Genomic DNA, 17,253 nt, shown 5'->3' with positions numbered 1-17,253 from the left:
TTCCCTCCTACCTAGCCCCCAATTTTTCTATCCTCCAATGTGCCTAACTAAAAGTTTCTTAAATCCCCCTAATGTATCTGCCTCTACCACCACCCCTGGCAGGATGTTCTATGCACCCACCTTTCTCTGTATAAAAAACCAACCTCTGACATTCCCCATCCCCCATATGCTTCTTCAATGACCTTAAAATTATGCCTCCTGGTATTTGCCATTTCCATCCTAGGAAAAGGCCTCTGCCTGTCCACTCGATCTATGCCTCTGATCATCATAGCAACCTTCATCAAGTCACCTCTCGCCCAACTTCAGTCCAAAGCGAAAAGCCCTGGCTCACTCTATCTGTCCTTATAAGAAATGTCCACATTTCAGTAACTTCTTTATGTTTTAGCATGCACCCACTGTTGTAATGGAAAATCGGATTTGCTGTTAGACCTAGTCCTTTACTAAATTAAGTCTTTCTGAAAACAAAGTTCATCAACTGAGACTGTAAAGGCTGTACCAAATTCATGCTCAGGTAGATCAGATTTTGCTGTTCTCCTGGTGTGTGACAGTTTTTGAATAAACTGCCCTCCATTTTGAACACCAACTCTGTGTGATCGTTTAGTTTGGTCCCACAAAGAACTGGCACAGAAGAGATATTTACAAAAAGTAGTGGACCACGACACAAAAAGCCCTCCCCACCAGTGAATACATCTGTATGGAGCGCAGTCATCAGAAAGCAACATCTGTCATCGAGGACCCCTACCATCCAGGCCAGGCTCTCTTCTAGCTGCTGCTATCAGGAAGGAGGTGCAGGACCCATGGGACACCCACCACCAAGTTTAGGAACAATTATTACCTTTCAATCATCAAGCTCTCGAACCGAAGAAGATAATTTAACTCACCCCAAACGACTTGCTCCCACTGCCTATGGATTCACTTTCAAGGATTTGACAACTCATGGTCTCGATATTTATTGCTTATATATTTATTATTATTTCTTTTTTTCATTTTGTATTTGCACAGCTTGCTGCCTTTTGCAGTGTGGTTTCTCATTAACTCTATTGTACTTCTTTGTATTTACAGCGAATGCCCACAAGAAAGTGAATCTCAGGGTAGTATGCGATGACTACTCATAATCATCACGTGTTCTATGTCCTTGGGAATTCTTTCTGCAGCATTCCATGACTCTACGTCTAGGCTTTGACTGCAGTTCCAAAATCATATAACCATATAACAATTACAGCATGGAAACAAGCCATCTCGGCCCTTCTGGTCCGTGCCAAACGCTTACTCTTACCTAGTCCCACCTACCTGCACTCAGCCCATAACCCTCCATTCCTTTCCTGTCCATATACCTATCCAACTCTTTTTTAAATGACAAAAAAATCCACATTTCTATTTACTGAACACAAGAAATTCTGCAGATGTTGGAAATCCAGAGGAACACACACAAAATATGGTTTGAACTTTGAAAGGTACATTGAGATGAGACCCACAGCAGATCACCCATGACAAGATGAAACGGTAAGGCAGGCTTGTTGAGCCAAATGGCCTGCTCCTAGCTTTGCGTTTTTTGCGCACATTCCTTGGGACGTCGCTGCATAACCACAAGCTGCTGTTGTTGGCTCCCACTGCACCAAACCTCAGGTAACACGGGATTTCCTTCAGGAGCAAATGCAGGAGAACTCACCTCTTCCTCATTTCCAGGCCCTGTGGATGGAACGTAACGAATCCTATAGCGTCGTACCACACCTTCGGCGGGATCCCAGCTCACAGTCAGTGAACTAGTTGTTGGGTTGTACACTCTTAGGTTGCGGACTGAAGCAAGCGGCTCTGGAAGACAAAAAGCAGATAGTTCTATTAAATGCCCTCTCAGAGGTCGCCATGAAGGCTCAACTTCTGACCAGTTCGTGCATTTTCCTAACCCAGCTTTACCCTCTGAATCAGGATTTTTTTACCACTGAGTGTACATTCATGGTCTTCTGCTGCTGTAGACCATCTCCTTCAAGGTCTGAGATGCTCTTCTGCACACCACTGTTGTAACACATAGTTATCTGAGTTATTGTCACCTTCCTGTCAGCTTAAACCAGTCTGTCCGTTCCCCTCTGACCTCCCTCAATAACACCATAGAACTGTGACTCATTAGACATTTCTTTTCATTTCTCACCATATTCTCTGTAAACTCTAGTTTTGCATAAAAATTCCAGGAGATCAGCAGTTTCTGAGACACTCAAACCACCAACAATAATTCCATGGTCAAAGTTGCTTAGATCACATTTCTTTTCCATTTTGATGTTTGGTCTGAACAGCAACTGAATCTCTTGACCATGTTTGTATGCTTTTATGCACTGAGTTGCTGTCACATGATTGGCTGATTAGGTATTTGTCACTCCACTCCTTAAGAAGAGAAGGAGATAATAGACAAGACATTATAGGCCAGTTAGTCAGACCTCAATGGTTGGGAAGATGTTGGAATCTATTATTAAGGATGAGATTTTGGGGTACTTGGAGGCACATGGTAGAATAGGCCAAAGTCAGGATGACTTGCTTAAGGAGAAATCTTCCCTGACAAAGCTGTTGGAACTATTTGAGAAAATAACAGGCAGGATAGAGACAAAGGAGAGTCAGGTAAACAACCTAGATTTTCTAAAGGCTTTTGACAAGGTGCCACAAGGTTGCTTAGCAAGGTAAAAGCCCATGGTATTACAGGAAAGATGCTAGCATGGATAGAACATCAGCTGATTGGCAGGAGGCAAAGAATGGGGAATAAAAGGAGCTTTTTCTGATTGGCTGCCAGGGTGTTCTACAGGGGTCACTGTTGGGTCCAATTCTTTTTACATTTTTGTCAACGATTTGAATGATGGAATTGATAGCTTTGTGGCCACTTTTGCAGATGATATGAAAATGGGTAGAGGGACAGGTAGTGTTGAGGAAACAAAGTGTGTGCAGAAAGATTAGGAGAATGGGCAAAGAAGTGACAGATGGAATACAGTGTCGGGAAATGCATAGTTATTCACCTTGCTAGAAGGAATGAAGGCATAGACTATTTTATAAATGGGGAGGAAATTCAGAAATCTGAGTTGGAAAGGGACTTGGGAGTCCTCATGCAGGATTCCCTAAATGTTAATTTACATGTTGAGTAAGGAAGGCAAATGCAAAGTTAGCATTCATTTCAAGAGGACTGGAATGTAAGAGCAGGGATGTGATGCTGAGGCTTTATAAGGCAATGTTCCCTCTAATACGTGTGTATTCATGCACACATCTTTTGCTATTAGCACACAAATGAATTTAAACTGCGCACAAAAGGTTGTCAACCCCTTCCTTGTTGACATGTTAAGTATATTTCATGACTGTAAACAATTACATTTCCTTTTCTGATTTCTGATGCAGTGTTGACATTGTTTGTAAAGATTTGTCTTCAGATTTTGGAACTGGCTTATTTATACTGTTTTATTGAAAAATTATTCAGTGCACACGTTGCTGTCACTGGGCAAAAATCTGCACAGCACAAGATTTTCTGCAAACTGGTCATTACAAATTTAAGGGAGCATTGTTGGTCAGACTGTACTAAGAGTATTGTGAGTAGTTGTAGGACCATATCTAAGAAAGGACGTGTTGGGATTGAAAAGGGTCCAGAGGAGGATCACAAGAATGATCCAGGGAATGAAAGTGTTAATGTATAAGGAGCGTTACTGCATATGTCTTGTGGCCTGTACTCACTGGATCTTAGAAGAATGATGGAAGATCTCATTGAAACCTACTGAATTTTGAAAGGCCTAGATAAAGTGGATGTGAAATGTGTGCTTCCAATAGTGGGAAAGTCTAGGACCAGAGGGCACAGCCTCAGGAAAGAGGAATGTTCCTTTAGAACAGAGATGAGGAGAAATTTCTTTAGCCAGAGGGTGATGAAGCTGCAGAATTCTTTCCCATAGATGGCTGTGCAGGCAAAGTCATTAAAGCATGGGTTGATTAATAAGGGCATCAAAATTTATGGAGGGGGGGGGAAGGAAGGTGAATGGAGTTGAGGAGATAATAAATCAGCCATGATAGAATGGTGGAGCAGACTGATAGACTGCATTGCCTAATTCTGCTCCTGTCTTATGTTTTCCTTAAGCCGTGATACTGTTGAGGAATGTTGTTTTTCTCCTGTCTGAAAGCAACCGAGCGGCAAGGGAGCGATTTCAAAGCCCTTTCCACAATAATCCTTGAACCCCTTTCCCAATCAGTTCACTCAACCACTGAACTTTTCAAAGTACATTCTGTTTTTCTTTTATTTTCCTTCTTGCTCCCTAGCTAATCAGTTCTACATTTTTCAAACAAATTATTTTCCTGTTGTCTCTTTGAAGGAGGTCGAGATGTTCAGGCCAAATTAATAATTGTATGATGGATTTCCACCCTATTGGAAGTATATTTCAACAGTTCCAAACTCAGTGCGCTGGCAGACAATAGAGAAAGGGGAATTGCATTTTGCCAGCCCACATTGAACTAAAAGCTAAAATAGATATTGTTGGAAACACTCAATAGGTCCAAACCAAATTGAATGGGCTCCATTAACATTGGGTTAAAGGTAAATTGACACATTGGTTTATTCTGGCCGCAAATACCAAGGTACAATGAAATTTATCATGCATGCATTCCATACAGATAATGTCATTCCACCGTACATTGATGTAGCACAAGGGAAAACAATAACAGAATGCAGAATAAACTGAACAAAAACAGCTGCAGAGGGTTGTAGACCTGGCCAGTTCCATCATGGCAAGAATGTTCCCCACCATCAGAATATCTTCAAAAGGCACAGCCTCAAAAAGGCAGCATTCATCATCAATTGAGACATGCCCTCTTCTCATCACTACCTCAGAGGAGGTTCCATAAGGTTGTTATAACCAGGGCCGGTAGTGCGGATAAGCTCCCACTACTGCTGAATGCTCCCAATGACATGCATCTGATATAGTCTCTGACAACCAAGTCCAGCTCCTGACCTTCACATGCGGCTTAGCTACTAAGCCCAGTGGAAGTTTCGATTGACAGGAAAATGGGCAAAGGTGGGTTACTAGCACCTTAAAAACCACTCGCTTCGGGCAGATGAGCTCGTCAGCTGTGGTTGGCAGCTCATCTAGGAGAAGGAAAACTCTGATCTCAAACCTCCGCTGCCTTGTGGCTCTACACACTCATGGGGAAGGCGTCGGAGTAAACCAGAGGGAAAAATCTGGAGCTGGAGTCCCAAAGGCAGTTCTTCAATGAGTTCAACGCTGACTGGTGACTCCTGCGATGCCGCTGGTGCCAAACCGTATCGGTCTCTGCCATTCCTTTGGGTTCATCAGATGCATGGAGAGGGGGAGCCTGTTTCATCGGCAACAGCTTGCCCAACATATCATACTGCCCTGGCTTGTATCTTGTATATACTGCTAGGACACAACATCCGTGGTCAGCCCCAACCAACGGAAGGCCTCAGCATAGGGAGGAGATGGGGGAAACTAAAGACACACACTCAACATTTTAGGAACATCTCTTCAGATATCAGAACGGACATGAACACATCGACACTACATCACTAATTTGCTGTATTTTTGCACTGCTTATTTATTTTCATAACTTATAGCATTTTTATTTATTACATTATACTGCTATTACAAAGAGACGCGATATGTGTTAGGGATGATAAAGCTGATTCTGATTCCATAGTCAGGGGCATTTAGTACATCTTTAGGGCTATTATGTGAGGCCAAGAGTCTTGAAATGATTACCAAGGCTAACAAAGAGGTGGAGTGGAACTGACAGCTTGTATGACTTCCGTGTCTAGACCACTGCAGGAGAATCGTGAACACAGCCCAGCGTGACATGGAAACCAGCCTCCCCTGCGGACTCTGTCTACACTTCTCACTGCCTCAGTAAAACAGCTGGCATAGTCAACAACCCCACCCACCCCCAAGGTGCTCTCTTCTCCCATCAGGCTGAAGATACAAAAGTCTCAGAGCATGGAACACCAGCCTTTTAAGCTTTAAGACACTTACAAGATTATTGAATGGCTCCCTGTAAGATGGACTTTGACTTCAAATCTACCTCATAATGATCTTGCATCCAACTGCTCTACATTTCTCTGTAACTGTGACACTTTATTCTGCATTGTTACTGTTTTAATTTTGTTGTACTACCTCAATGCACCACTGTAATGAACTGATCAGTTTAAAAGGAATGAAAGGTGCTTTTGACTGTAATTGGTACGCAACAATAATAAACTAGTTGACCATGTCATTCAGAATTTATTCATTTAGAGATACAGCATGGAGTAGGCCATTCCAAACCTTCCAGCAACCTACCAATTTAGCCCTAGCACAATTTGCCATGACCAATTAACCTACCAACTGGTATGTCCTTGCACTGTGGAAGGAAGCCCACTCATTCCACCGGGAGGACGTACGGACTCTTTACAGACAACGCCAGGACTGAACTCCAAAGCCCACCACCCCGACCTGTAATAGCATCGCCCTCACCGCTACTCTACTGTAATGCTCCACAATCACAATAACAGCATTAACAAAAAGAGAATAGGACATCAAACCTACTTGTTCTGCCATTGCCAGTTATCTGTCCCCCATCTCCGGTTCTGGAAACGGACACAACTCTGATTGAGTACGGAGTATCGGGATCCAGCTTCTGCAACACCACACTGTTCATTCTTGCACCCACTGTGACCTTGAAGAGAAAAAAAGAGCATTTTGTTAAGTAATAGGTGTACCGAACCAAATAAGGATTTGTATTTCCAGAGCATCGATACTTTCCCTATTGATATAAACCTACAAGACATTTATTTATTGAGATACGGCATGAGTAGGCCCTTCCAGCCCTTTGAGCTGTGCAGTTCAGCAATCCCACTGAATCATGGGTACATTGAAACATTGACGGCACATTTTTAGACTTTGGGCAAAAACCAGAACACCCAGAGGAAACCCATGCGTACCACGGGAAGACATATAGATTATATCGGAATTGAACTCCAAACTCTGATGTCCCTCATTATAATAGCATTGCGTCAATCGCTATACTACCATAGTGCCCATGGTAGCAGAGATAGGCCATTCAGCCCATCAAGTCTGCTCTTCCTTTCCATAATGGCTGATTTATTATCCCTCTCAACCCTATTCTGACTTCTCCCTGTAACCTCCTCACCCTTACCAATCAAGAACCTAGTAAGACCATTAGAGATAGGAACAGAATTAAGCCATTTAGCCTATTGAGTCAATTCACAACTTTATAGCTGATAAAGTGACTTTGGAGACTTACTACAGATGTGATGTCAGAAACAGAGTAAATTGACTGGGAAAGCTCACAACAAGAGCAAAGTGATCAGTTAATCATAACAAAATGATTGATAATCCTCAAGAAATATATTTTGTCTGCGTCTGAAAGTGCATAGCATTTGTTATTCCACAAGGAAGAGTTGGTTGGAGTGGAAGAAATTTGGTGGCTGATTTTTCTTTAATATACTAGTTTCATTTGTACATTAAAAATCAGTGAAATGTGTCATCTGAATCAACACAGTCCAATTATTGTCCTGAGGGATGCTCACAAATGTTGTCATGCCTCTGGCACCAATGTACAACGTTCACAACTTACTCAACTTAACCTGCAAGTCTTTGGAATGTGGGACGAAGCAAAGCGCGTGGGCAGGGCGAGAACTCCCTCCACACAGCCACAGTAACTGAACCCTCAGGAACTTTATTTGCTTTCAACCAACAGGCTTCTGAACAAGTATTGACTCACCTCAACTCCAAACTGATTCCACAACCTATAGACTCACGTTTTAACTCATGTTCTTCTTATTGTTTATTTACTTGTTGATTTATTATGATGATTATTCTTTTTTTTGTATTTTCACATTTTGTCTTCTTTTACACATTGGCTGTCCATCTTTGTGTGCATTTTTTCATTGATTCTACTGTACCTCTTTGTTCTACTCTAAATGCCGGCAAGAAAATGAATCTCAGGGTACATAAACGTACTTTGATAATAAATTTATTTTGAACGGAGAACTAATTGATGGTGGTGTAAAGCATTACTTTAATCACTGCGCTACCATGTCGCATATAAGCTGAGTATGGACCAGAATGCATGCGATAATCGCCTGCTCTTCTGTTGTGGGTTGCAAAGACTGCCTTGCACTACCCATATTCACTTAGGACTTCGGAGAATGCTGAAGAGAAGAACTCGTGACAGTAGATGCAGGAATCATCTTCATTATGTGCCTTGTCATATGAGATCATCATTATGTGCCCTGTCATATGACATGATCATTATGTGCTGTGCCGTATGAAGCAGGCAATCCTGGTCTTTAACCATGATTGACCATGGCAAATTTTTCGACAGAAGTAGCTTGCCATTGCCTTCTTCTGGGCCGTGTCTTTACAAGATGGGTGACCCCAGCCATTATCAATACTCTTCAGAGCTTGTCTGCCTGGCATTAGTGGTCACATAACCAGAACTTGTGATATGCACTGGCTGCTTGTACGACCATCCACCACCTGCTCCCTTGGATTCACGTGACCCTGAAGCTAAGTAGGAGGGAGCTAAGTAGGTGCTACACCTTGCCTAAGGGTGGCCCAGAGGCTAATAGGAAAAGAAAAAGCACAAAGAATAAATGGATGACAGATAAAATCAAAAATCTAATGGAAGAAAGGAGACAGAAGAAAGCAAATCCTATAGAATACAAGTCCTTAGATAAAAAAGTTAAAAGCTTATGTCAAAAAGCCAAAGAATGATTAAACCAGGAATGTGAGCATTGAGAAAGAATCCCTATTACTGATCCAAAAAGGTTACATCAACAAATTAAGAATATCACTGGTAAAAAGCTCCTCTGTTCTTCAGGTGGATGTTTGAAAACAAAGGACGGCACCATTATCATGGAAAAAGATGAGATTATGAACAGATGGACTGAGTATGTTCAGGAATTGTTTGAAGACGATAGAAGCGATAAACCAGAAATTAAGAAGAACATTGAAGGTCCAAGTATTTTAAAATCTGAAGTTGGTAATGCAATAAATAAGATGAAGGAAAGGCAGCAGGTCCTGATGAATTAGTGATAGAACAAATTATCACCCTTGAAAATTATGGAATTGAAAACTTACTGATTTAATCAATGACATTTATGAGACTGGAATAATACCAGAAGAGATTTTTTTTAAAAATCAGTATTTATCACTCTTCCTAAGGAACCTGGAGCAACAGAATGTGAATTACATAGGACCATGAGTTTAATGAGTCATATCACCAAGATACTTCTAAGAACTTTGATGACACAAGCTAAAAGTAAAATACAAGCTGAAATAGGTAAAGAATAATGTGGTTTTGTGAAAGATGAAGGTACAAGAAATGTGATATTGATGTTAAGTCTACTATCAGAGCGAGCTATTCAAGTGCAAAAAGATTTGTTTGTTTTATCGACTACACAAAAACATTTGATAAAGTGAAGCACAATAACTTATTTGAAACATTACAGGAAACTCTAGATCTAGATTCAAAAGACCTCCACCTAATGAGAAATCTGTACTGGGAACAAACTGCCCCTGTAAGAATAGATGGAGAAGTGAGTCAGTTTACGAAAACCAAGAGAGGCGTTAGACAAGGGTGTGTTTTCTCCCGATTTGTTTAATGTGTACAGTGAAACAATATTACAAAAAATAAGAGACATCCTGGGAATCAAAGTTGGCGATGAAAACATCAATAATTTCAGATATGCGGATGAAACTGTGTTAATTTCAAGTACGGAGGAAGAACTACAAAACTTAATCGATACAGTTGTTGAAGAAAGTGCAAAAATGGGTCTGTCTATCAATTGCAAAGAGACAGAATGTATGGTGATATCCAAAAAGGAGAATCCTATCTACAGGCTGAGAATAAACGAGGAAGACATAAAACAAGTACAGAACTTTTGCTGCTCAGGAAGCTGGGTGACATCAGATGGCAGGTACGACATGGACATCAAAAGAAGAATAGGGATGGCCAAAGGCTCCTTTACAAGAATGAAGTGTATACTGACCAACACTAAACTAGGCATGTCAACCCGCCTCAGAGTACTGAAACGTTACGTTTATCCAGTTATGTTATATGGACAATATCTAGTAACACGAGGAAATGAACTGAAGCAGCAGAGATGTGTTTTTTGAGGATGCAAAGAACATCATCGACAAAACGAATATCTAACAAGGATGTCATGAACGGAGCAAGCACAAAAAGAGAAATAATGTCTGAGATCATGGAAAGGCAACGTGACTTCATCGGACATGTGATTAGGAAAGAGGAGATAGAATGCACGGTGATTATGGGAAAGATTGAAGGGGAGAAAGCAAGAGGAGGGCAAAGACAAATGATGATGGAGACAGCAGCCAGAGAACTGGCAATGAATACCAATGAATTGATCCACTTGACCCGAAACAGGAGTGTGTGGGCCATGGCAGTCAAAGCTCAAACTGGCCATGGCACCTGATGATGATGAGAGGCTAGTAGAGGGAAGAAGCACCTTACATCCCCCTTGGTAGAGGCATATCTCGACCTCACCATCTGGAATCTACAGAGCTAAACAAAATACTGCAAGAACTCAGTGGGGCAGGCAGCCCCTCTGGAAGCAAAAGCTGAAGTCTACATTTCAAGGTGCAGAAGATGACTACTTGGCCTATTAATGCTCTGAGGGTATTCCCTAGCATCCCACACTATTTTACATGATCTCTCTCATGTGCCTATCAGCTCTCCCTGATCATCCAAATATATGAAGGGCAACTTGCAGAATGGAAGGGTTAATGTACAAGGAACATTTGATGGCCCTAGGCGTGTACTCACTGGAGTTTAGAAGAATGAGGAAGAGGATCCCAATGAAATCCATCAAATATTGAAAGGCCTAAATAGAGCGGAAGTGGAAAGGATGCTTCTGATAATGGGGGACTCTCAGACAGCCTCAGAATAGAAGACATCCCTTCAGAACAGAGACGAGGAGAAATTTCTTCAGCCGGAGAGTGGAGAAACTGTGGAATTTATTGACACAGCTGTGGAGGCCAAGTGATTGAGTATATTTAAAGCAGAGATTGATAGGGTTTTGGTCAATAAGGGCATCAAACATTACATCGAGAAAACAGGAGAATGGGGTTGAGGGGGTTAATAAATCAGCCATGATCAATGTCTATGCTTCTACGTCTTATTAAACCAAACTTGGGAGGATATCAGAGTAACCATAGGAAGAAGGGTTCTTTGATTAGATTGACTTGGCCGCCACAGTTGTCTATGGCAATGAATTCCACAGATTCACAATCCTCTGGCTAAAAAATTTCCTCATCTCTGTTCTGAAGGGACATCCTATTCTGAGCAGTGCCCTCTGGTTCTAGAGTCTCCCACTTTAGGAAACATCCTCTCCACATCCTCTCTATTGATGCCTTTCAGTACTTGGTAGGTTTCAATGAGACCCCCTTTCATTCATCTCAACAGTGAATACAGGCCCAGCACCATCAAATACTCCTGATACGTTAACCTTTCATTCCCGGGATAAGGGACAAGTGAAAGGTCGTAAATGGTTTTTGATGAAATAGAATATGAAGGCAAAAACTCAGGGGCAAAAGTATTTAGGGTGGGATTGCAGCATAGCACCTAACATAATGCTATTACAACACCAGCGACCTGGGTTTACTTCCGCTGTTGCGTGTAAGGAGTTTGTACATTCTCCCTATGACCACGTGGGTTTCCTCGGGTGCTCCAGTTTCCTCCCACATTCCAAAGATGTACCAGCTCATGTAACACTTTACAGTGCCACTGATTAGAACATATGGGTTCAATCCCTGTCACAGTCTGAGCGGACTTTGTACATTCTCCCCATGACCGTGTGGGTTTCCTCCACTTGCTCTGGTTTCCACACACAGTCCAAAGTCATATGGGACATTGTCAGTGAGTTGTGGGCGCGCCATGTTGCTGTCGGAGGCATGGCAGCACCTGTGATCTGCCCTCAGCACAATCCTTGCACTCTGAGATAAAGCACTCCGCTGGTCAAGCCACATCTGACCATCAGATGCTAAGATATAGGAGCAGAATTAGGCCATTTGGCCCATTGAGTCTGCTTCACCATTTCATCATGGCTGATCCACTTCCCTCTCAGCCCCAGTCTCCTATATTCTTCCATAACCCTTTATGCCCTGACAATCAAGAACCTATCAACCTCTGCTAAAACATACCCAATGACTCAGCCGCCTGTGGCGATGAACTCCACAGATTCTCCACTCCCTGGTGCAAGAAATTCCTCCTCGCCTTCGTTCTATATAAATCTCTTCTCTGAGGCTGTGTCCGCTGGTCTTGGACTCCCCCCACCACAGGAATCACCCCCCCCCCAACCCCGAGCCATCAAACGATCCTCATATGACAAGCCTTTCAATCCTGGAATCATTTTCATGAACCTTTTTTGAAGCCTTTCCAATGTCAGCACATCCGTTCTTAGATAAGGGGCCCAAAACGATTCACAGTACTCCAAGTGAGGCCTCCTCAGTGCCTCATTAAGCTTCAACATTGACAAATAAAGCTAAGCTTTAAAGATCTTTAATTGGTCACGTGTGTCATTGGGTAGTGCAGGCTTGTTAGGCCGGAAGGACCTGTTACCCCGCTGTACCTCTAAAGAAAATTTGAGCTAAGATCTGACCTGAGGACTATCCATTGCAATATTAACACTGAAATCATTCGTATTCTTCATTTTTCAGTTCAGTTGCAGCTCACCATCCTGGCGTGTGAACTCTCTACTTCTCTTGACAGATGTGGCTTTAGTACCTACAGCCATCTTTGCTTCATCTCAGATTGCCAGCAATGTTTTGCTTTTATATTTATTTAACATAACTACATCGTAAATATTTTGGAGAAATTAGTTTTTCCAAAGGCTGTGCGGAAATATATTAATCATTTTTATGGCAATTAGTGATTACAGAAGACTTTAAACAATTATGTTGGATGGGTTTACTTCCGACAAAAGGAGTCTGCTTCCAATTTATAACTTTTATTTAGAGATACAGCACTGTAGAAAGTCCTGCCGGCCCAATGAGCCTTCGCAACCCAGTTACATCCCTGTGACTAATTAAACTAATTGCACAATGGGAACAAACCGGAGCACCCAGAGGAAACCCTTGTTCAGGGGAGAACGTACACTCTTTACAGATGGTAGCACAACTGAGCCCAGTTTTCTGGTGATGTAATGGCATTACCACTATGGTACTATGTCACCTGAACTTTCTTTGTATACTTTTAACTGTGGCGCCTTATCTAGGAGAAGGAAAACTTTTATCTCAAACCTCTGCCGCCTTGCAGCTATAACCTCTCATCAGTCTCTCTGGGTTCTTCAGACGTGTAGAGAGGGGGAGCTTGCTCTCCATATTGCATACTGTACTTCCTTAGAAGGTTGGCGTCATTCAATGTCTGCAGTGAGATGCTGAAGATGTTCTATAGGTCAGTTGTTGAGAGCGCCCTCTTCTTTGTGGTGGCGTGTTGGGGAGGAAGCATTAAGAAGAAGGACGCCTCACGTCTTAATAAGCTGATAAGGAAGGCGGGCTCTGTCGTGGGCAAAGTACTGGAGAGTTTAACATCGGTAGCTGAGCGAAGGGCGCTGAGTAGGCTACGGTCAATTATGGAAAACCCTGAACATCCTCTACATAGCACCATCCAGAGACAGAGAAGCAGTTTCAGCGACAGGTTACTGTCGATGCAATGCTCCTCAGACAGGATGAAGAGGTCAATACTCCCCAATGCCATTAGGCTTTACAATTCTACCGCCAGGACTTAAGAACTTTTTTAAAGCTATTATTAATGCTTTTTGAGTTAGTGATTTAGATGCATATCATATTTTTTACTGAGTTAAGTATTGTATGTAATGAGTTTTTGCTACAACAAGTGTATGGGACATTGGAAAAAATGTTGAATTTCCCCATGGGGATGAATAAAGTATCTATCTATCTATCTATCTATCTATCTATTGTACTGCCCTGGCTTGCATATCTAGACAGCTTGGACTCAACATCTACAGTCAACCCTAACCGACGGAGGCGCCAGCTCCTCCACAGAAAGGATATGTTTAAATGCAGCTCAAAATGTTCCTCCTTTGTCCTAAATGTGTGGAATACATTCCACATTAAATTTTCACCAACAACAGCAGAATACAATAAAAGTACATTGTAAATATTTTCAAAGAAATAACTTTTTCCAATAAGCTGTGCATATATATATTAATCATTTTTATAGAAATTGACGATTACAAAATTTTTGGATGACTTTGTTTACAACAAAAAAAGTCTGCTTCTGATAAAGTAACAGAAACCAGGACAAAGGATCAATAAAAACGTCTTCATTCGTCTTCACGGATTAGGCGCTGGTTAAAGAAACTTGCCAAAAGGGTCGACCACAGCAAAGGAACAATTATTTAATTTAATCAAAAACATTTTATTGGCAGGCAGCAGGTGTTTTGTATTCTTACAGCGTGACCCAACTTAAACTGCAACCAAGAAATGCAATTTTTAAATGTTAGAACATAGAGCAATACAGCACAGTACAGGCCCTTCAGCCCACAATGTTGTGCCAAACTTTGAACCAACTCTAAAATCCATCTAACTCCTGCCTTCCAAATAGCTCTCCATTTGTCCACCATCCATGTGCGTATCTAAGAGTTTCTAATGTACCATCACCCCTGGCACCCACCACTCTCTGCGTAAAGAACATACCTCTGACAAAAATACCTCTGACATTGCACCCCCCCCCCCATACTTGCCTCCAATCACTTAAAAATTATGTCCACTGGTGTTAGCCATTTCTGCCCCGGGAAAAAAGTCTCTGGTTGTTTACTCGATCTTTGCCTTGTAACATCTCTACAAATTTCTTCTCTGTACTGTAATGGATAGCAAAAAAAGCACACTTTCCAACCATATTGGATCCCTTCCAGTTTACCTAACATTCAAGCCAGGCCATTGATATTGCAATAGTTTCAGTCCTTCACTCCATCCTGTTCCACCTAGAAAACAGTGCCTCACACCCAGAATGCTGTTCGTCAACTTCAGCTCAGCATTTAATGCGACCATCCCTCAGAGGCAGATGGGTCAACTATCCTCGTTCTGATTCAGCACCCCCTCTCTAAAGCTGGATACTGGGCTTCTTGATGGAAAGACCCAGTTAGTCCGAGTTGGCAGCAACATCTCAAGCTCCATCACGCCGAGCACTGGCACCCACCTCAGGGCTGCGTGCTCAGCCCGCTGCTGACTCGCGACTGCACAGCCAGATCCAACTCAAGCCTCATCATCAAGTTTGCTGATGACACTACAGTGGTCGGCCTCATCAGCAACAACGACGAGTCGGCATACAGAGACGAGGGTGAGTGGCTTGTCAAATGGTGTGACCTCATCACGACAGTGGAGGAGGCCATGGATGGACATATTGGAATGGGAATGGGAAGCGGAGTTAAAACGTGTGGCCACTGGATTTATAGCTACTGGGATTGTGACGGCGGGGGCTGGATAATGGAGAATGATGTACTGAAGCAGGATCCAGCTGGATGTTTGCAGTCTGATTTGAAATGTGTTCTGGCAGCAAAGAGTTAAAGCTTGCAGTCAGATACCCCCTCATTCAAATATCCCCACAGGGCACGAGTGCGTGTGTGAATGGAGGTGAGGACATTAGACTCATGGAAACAGTTTCACTCTCAAAACTATCTGCAGCTGCTTTAACGTTCAAAAAACAACTCCTGCCGCTGCTCGGAATTTTTAACCTGACCTTCAGTACAGACCTCATTGTGAAATTCCGGAGTTTGTTAATGGTCTGCAAATATAAGGTTTCAATATAATTACTCAAAAATATTCAAAGCAAAACTGTTGGCACTATTGTTGAGTGGATACTTAACACATCTGCATCAGGTTTCTCTATTTTCACAGATGTTCCTGTCTCGGTTAACAAAACAGAAAAGGTTGCTGTAAGCATGTTGCATGAGAGTCGATTTGACAGACTGCATTTCCAGCCACCTCTCTTAATTTATATGGCTTTGTGGGGGATAATAACAACATCAAGATACCCAGTGGATGTAGAATTACAAGTTATGGCTTTTTTTTTAAGGTTGGCTTTACTTGTTACACACACATCGAAACGTACAGTGGAACACTTTGTTGTATCAACGACCAACGTGGTCCGAGGTTGTGCTGGGGGCAGCCTGCACTTCCAGCACCAACCTAGCACGCCCACTACTCACTAACCCTGACCTGTACACCTTCGAAATGTGGGAGGAAACCAGCACGCCTGGAGGAAATCCACAGGGTCATGAAAAGAAAGCTTTTGCCACGTTGGGTTTCATCAATCAAAATACTGAGTGCAGGAGACGGGATGTTATGTTGAAGACGTACAAGATATTTGAGAGGCCTAACTTGGATTATCATGTGCAGTTCTGGTCACCTACCTACAAGAAAGATGTAAATAAGTTTAGGAGAGTACAGAGAAAATTTACAAGGATATTGGAGGACCAGAGTTACAAGGAAAGAATGAATAGGCTTAAACTTTATTCCTTGAACAGTAGAATTTTGAGAGGAGATTTGATAGAGGTATACAAAATTATGAGGGTTATAGATAGGGTAAATGCAAGCAGGCTTTTTCCACTGAAGTGGGGTGGGACTACCATCAGAGGTTATGGGTTAAGGGTGAATGGTGAAATGTTTAAGCAGAACATGAGGAAAAACTTCATCACTTAGTGGGTCAGGAGAGGATGGAACAAGCTGCCAGCACAAATGATGCATGCGAGCCTGATTTCAGCGTTTAAGAGAAGTTTGTACAGGAACATGGATGGTAGAGGTGTTGGACGGCAGGTCAATGGAACTAGGCAATTTATTTGCTTCAGCACGCATGGGATGGGCCGAGTGGCCTGTTCCTGTGCTGTACTTTTCTATGACTACAATCCTACATACAAATTCTTTACATACAGCAGTGGGAAATGAACCCAGACCTTAAGAATGGAGCTAATTTTTTCTATCTTCCTATCCAACCAGTTCTCACCACCAACTAACAAAATATTGTGATCAAAAAGGTACAGATGTTGAAATCTGTAGTTAACTAAGGAAATGCTGAAAATAGTCAGCAGGTCAGGCAGCATCTGGGGAGGGAGAGGCTGTGTTTATAACGATGAGAGCAAAAGACTTTGCAGATGCTGGAAATCCAGAGCAAGTCGCATAAAATGCTGGAGGAACTCAGCAGGTCAGGTAATATCTGATGAAGGGTCTCAGCCCAAAATATCATCCG

General features: G+C 42.3%; 1 protein-coding gene across 3 annotated transcripts in view; it reads right to left on the bottom strand.

Annotated features, from left to right (window-relative positions):
* col12a1a (collagen, type XII, alpha 1a) overlaps positions 1-17,253 on the bottom strand; it is a 367,155-nt gene that overhangs the window by 188,068 nt on the left and 161,834 nt on the right. For all 3 annotated transcript variants that reach the window (XM_073050421.1, XM_073050420.1, XM_073050422.1), the window contains 2 exons: positions 6,546-6,675; positions 1,670-1,812 (listed from right to left, as the gene is read on the bottom strand). In XM_073050421.1, coding sequence (XP_072906522.1) covers positions 1,670-1,812; positions 6,546-6,675 — 273 coding nt within the window. The remainder of the gene's footprint in view (positions 1-1,669; positions 1,813-6,545; positions 6,676-17,253) is intronic.

Source organism: Hemitrygon akajei, chromosome 7, assembly GCF_048418815.1.
Source record: "Hemitrygon akajei chromosome 7, sHemAka1.3, whole genome shotgun sequence".
Taxonomy (NCBI): Eukaryota; Metazoa; Chordata; class Chondrichthyes; order Myliobatiformes; family Dasyatidae; genus Hemitrygon; species Hemitrygon akajei.
Note: the sequence above shows the minus strand (reverse complement) of the source record. Positions and strands in the feature narration are given on the sequence as shown.